The sequence below is a fragment of the Montipora foliosa genome, chromosome 1 (genome assembly GCF_036669935.1).
Source record: "Montipora foliosa isolate CH-2021 chromosome 1, ASM3666993v2, whole genome shotgun sequence".
NCBI lineage: Eukaryota > Metazoa > Cnidaria > Anthozoa > Scleractinia > Acroporidae > Montipora > Montipora foliosa.
This window is the reverse complement of record NC_090869.1, coordinates 60,232,894-60,237,062: the sequence shown is the minus strand read 5'-3', so window position 1 is coordinate 60,237,062 and position 4,169 is coordinate 60,232,894. Positions and strand designations below refer to the sequence as shown.

The 4,169-nt window shown below is 40.5% G+C and overlaps 1 protein-coding gene across 12 annotated transcripts in view; it reads right to left on the bottom strand.

Annotated features, from left to right (window-relative positions):
* Positions 1-985: 985 nt before the first annotated feature.
* LOC138003285 (beta-2 adrenergic receptor-like) overlaps positions 986-4,169 on the bottom strand; it is a 57,880-nt gene continuing 54,696 nt past the window's right edge. For all 12 annotated transcript variants that reach the window (XM_068849282.1, XM_068849271.1, XM_068849240.1 and 9 more), the window contains one exon: positions 986-3,313. In XM_068849282.1, coding sequence (XP_068705383.1) covers positions 2,159-3,223 — 1,065 coding nt within the window. In that variant the 5' untranslated portion in view covers positions 3,224-3,313 and the 3' untranslated portion in view covers positions 986-2,158. The remainder of the gene's footprint in view (positions 3,314-4,169) is intronic.

Below are 4,169 nucleotides of genomic sequence, written 5' to 3'. Positions count from 1 at the left end.
ATCTTATTTAAGAACTCGAAATATTCCTTCAACTTGCACTTGCTAACTTTATTATTGCCTTTTCTGTCCGACTAGTTGGGTGATACTAAAACAATTAGACCCTTCGCCCTCAAGGGCTATTGACCCGTATCCCTTGTTAATAAATTGTTAAATAGGCGCCTGGTTATTGGTTATGAGCTTCTGACTCGCGTTAATTTCATGGTAACCAAGAGAAAATGAGGGGACAGAGAAGGAGGCTCCCGGTCCAGCCCTTGGGATATGTCATGTCCACGAAAGTTATTTTTAGACTAGCGGAAATCTTCCGAGACGTCCGCATGCAGGCCAACCTCGGTCCGATGTTTGAAAGAAAATATATATTCATCAGCCTTTCACGTGCGCCATCATTTTCTCTTTTCACTAAGAACCCGAGAGCGAGGCAAGACTGCATGCGGACGTCTTAGAAGACAGACTTCCGATGGAACAAAGACTACCGCTCGTCTAAAAATAACTTTCGTGGACATAACATATCCCGGCCAACGCCTTGAGCCTCCCTCTCTGTCCCCTCATTTTCTCTTGGGTAACGAAATGACATTTTTCAGTCGCCGGGTTGATCCCCCGTCGTTGACTTGAGTTTGCTGTTTATTTACAATACTTTTTTCCGGATTTTTTTGACGTGAACTAGAAACATTTATGCTGGAGAAAGGGAACTTTATTTAAGTGTCTAGTCTTTTAGCGCTGGAGCACTAATTGGGGACACTGTAAACTAAAAATTAACAACGGAAGAAAATCACGTCAAATCTTGGTTTTTGAGGAGAGGTGAAAACCGGAGTACCCGGGGAAAAGCCTCTCGGTGCAGAGTAGAGAACCAACAAACTCAACCCACACATGACGTCGAGTCTGGCAATCGAACCCGCGCTACATTCGTTGGAGGCGAGTGCTCTCACCACTGCGCCATCCCTGCACCCCAACTAGAACTAGAAAATCTAGAACTTGTATTTCTAGGTGATTTTGTCTTCTACGTCGACGTCGTAGATCTTAAAGTCCCTGTTGTCAATGTCGCAGGCGTCGTGACGGACGAGAAAGTAGAAACATTAAAAATTCTCCGATCGTGTAGTGCACGTGCCCCAGACGTTTACCTTATATCTGGCACATGAGGAAAGTAGGCTTAGCAAGTGTTTTTTCCACTAGCGCCTATTCTTGGTTTGCGTCCAGGTGATGAGGCGGCCATGTTGGTGTACAAAACAATAGAAAATGGCACCACAAGTTTTGCACAATAATACCTTCAAATTCCCAAAAGACATTTTACGGCATTGTTCTGTACCGCAACCAACATGGCCACCCTGACGTCAAACGCAAACCATCAATAAGAGCCATGTATAGCCAATTCAAGTATTGTTATTCAAAAGTGTCACACCAGAACTTTGGAATCACATTTCAGAACAAGGAATAAATGCTTACAATGCAATAATACGTCGCCCGCTACGAAAAAACCCGGAGTGGTAAAAAACCCGTCCGGCCAAAAAACCCACTTGAAAACGTAGTCCTCGATCGAAATGCGACGCATCACTAACTCCGAGGATTAGTGTTTTAATATATAGCATCAAGTTAGGCTACAAGACGAACGGCTGCCCGGAAGGCAAGAGAACTTCAAAAACCAAATCAATTGGATTTATATTAAAGGTACAAATTTGCATATACTCAACAAAATTGCAGAACAGTTCTTGTGAACAAAGACTTACTCTTATAGTACAAAGAGAGATCATTGACCAGATAAATATGCTTCGAACTGTAATTAAAACGCTTTCCAACTACACGTTGTTACGTTGGAAATTTTTCTTTCCGCTTTCTCCTGCGTTATTTTCGTTTGTGTTGTAACTTATTTTTTACATCTTGGTTTTTTTTTTTTTTTCGCTTTTGGCTTTTGTCGGTTTCCCGTCCAGTGTTTTCATGGACAAATTTTTAGTTTCGATGATTGTAAGCTAGTGTATTAATCTTTGACGAATTCTTGTATCAGTTTTAGTATATTTTTAGTCTGTTGTATATTTTCGTTGTTTGTCATATTAAATTGCAATGAGATTCTGATGATTCCTTGTATTTTTTAGCATAACTTGTCTTTCATATTGAATAAACGCTGGTTTCCGCTGTGCTTCAGGCACCCAGCAGAGTCACACTCCTTTTGTCATAGTGTCGTCGTTTTAATTATTGCCTCGCTTTGCGAGCTATGCGCAGCGTAGTGATGAGGAGGATCGTGTGCCCTTTCCCGGTATTTTTGACGGCATTTGTATTTGAAGATCATCCCTCGTAAAACTTGTCGGAAATCTTTCTTGGCCAACGTGCATAACAGCGGATTTGTAAGTGGAGGAATAAAGCCAAGAACAGAAAGCAAACGCTGAACCCAAACAAGAGAAGGAGTTGGATCTGGTTCGCTGGAACTATCATACAACATAGCCAAGAAAAATGGTAGCCAACAGCCCCCAAAAATTACAACCATTATCACCAACACACTTCGGCCTCGCCACTCACGATGAACGGCACGAGATCCCCGATGCAGGGCGTCTTGCAGATGGCGATCATTTTTGGCAATCTTAAAGGAGATGTAGAATATACGTCCATAGATGAAGCACATCAGCAGTAGAGGAACAAGGAAGAAAAGTACTAGGCAGATTATACTGTACCCAATGTTGATATCGACGGACTCTTCAGATTCTGAAGCGTCGCCAAAGTTCAAGTTATCCCATGATAATTGAATGGCGGAGGATAAACACGCAAACACCCAAACCAAGCAGATAGCACAGATTGCGCGCCTTTTTGTCATGTGTGACGCGCGCGTATATGGATGTACTATCGCGAAATAACGATCAAAGGCAATGAGAAGAACATGACAAATTGACGAAATACCGGTGAATCGAAATAAAATGACGGAAGATATGCATATGTCTGCTCTTATCATGTTAATACACACCAACAGGACAGGAACTCCCACCAAGCCAGCCACGAGATCGGAGAGCGCTAACGAACCGAGAAACAAGTTCGTAAACGACCTCAAAGTTTTCTTTTTGTAGACCATAGAGATTACAAGACTATTAACCACGACAATGAGTGCGCCAATCAGGGCTAAAACTACGATCACTGACGCAGTAAAAATTTCAACAAATAGGGGTTCGTAGGGTTCAGGATCGCTAGAGCAATTACCTCCAGATTTTGAGGAATTAAAGATCCGGGAACCATTTGATAAACACAGCATTTTTGTCTACCATCAAGCCACTGAAAATGTTTAGTCTCCACAGATGGATATGTCGACAGTCAATCTGCAATTAATCCTTGCACCTGCAGACTGGAAAAAAAAAACATTACAGTACTGATGAATGTCATGTTCTGTCTAGAAAATATGCATGCATCATAAATCAGATTTTATCGAAGTTTTCAAAAAAAAAACAAAAAGCTTAGTGCTTGCAGAAAATGGCACAATGAAGCCTACATGGATATGGTTAAATATAGACGAGAATTCGTGCTTTGCAAGCCCGTCTTCTTTAGCAGTCAAATTTATGTTGACCAAAAAGAAGTCTTAGAGCTCTCAGGTCTCGAAATATGCGTAAGAATTGTGTTGACACTTTTTTAAATTCCAGATTCGAATTAGTAAACACGTTTTCGAGTTAAGTGAAGTTCTCTGATGTTCAAAATTGCTTTCTAAACTGTTGCAAACTAAACTAGATTAGCAACAGTCTAGTTTTGAACAAAATAGCCATGTAGTACGGTAATTTCTTCCCGTACAGGCACAAATCTTACAATATATGTCAAATATCAAACCCACGTACTCATTTTGCTAATTTTCATTGCCATTATACAATAATTTATTCACATTTCACTCTTTTTACACCAGATTACAAAAAAAGGTACTTTTCTTTTTCAGTGCGTTACAAATCAAAAAACTACAAATTACATGACATGAATTAAAATGTATGTAGCATCTAAGTAAACTGCTGGGTGTATATATTGTGCACGGATAAATTAAAAGATCGACCGGTATACAGAAAGAATAGAAAAGAGAGATTTGCCATCGTTAACGTTAAATTGATAAACTACTGAAACTAATGGTGACGCGAGGAAGCCGCGAAACGAAGTTCCATGCTTCCGTTGAATTAGAATGACAAAGCATGCCTCTGTTTGCACAGCATTTTAGCCTTCTAGTT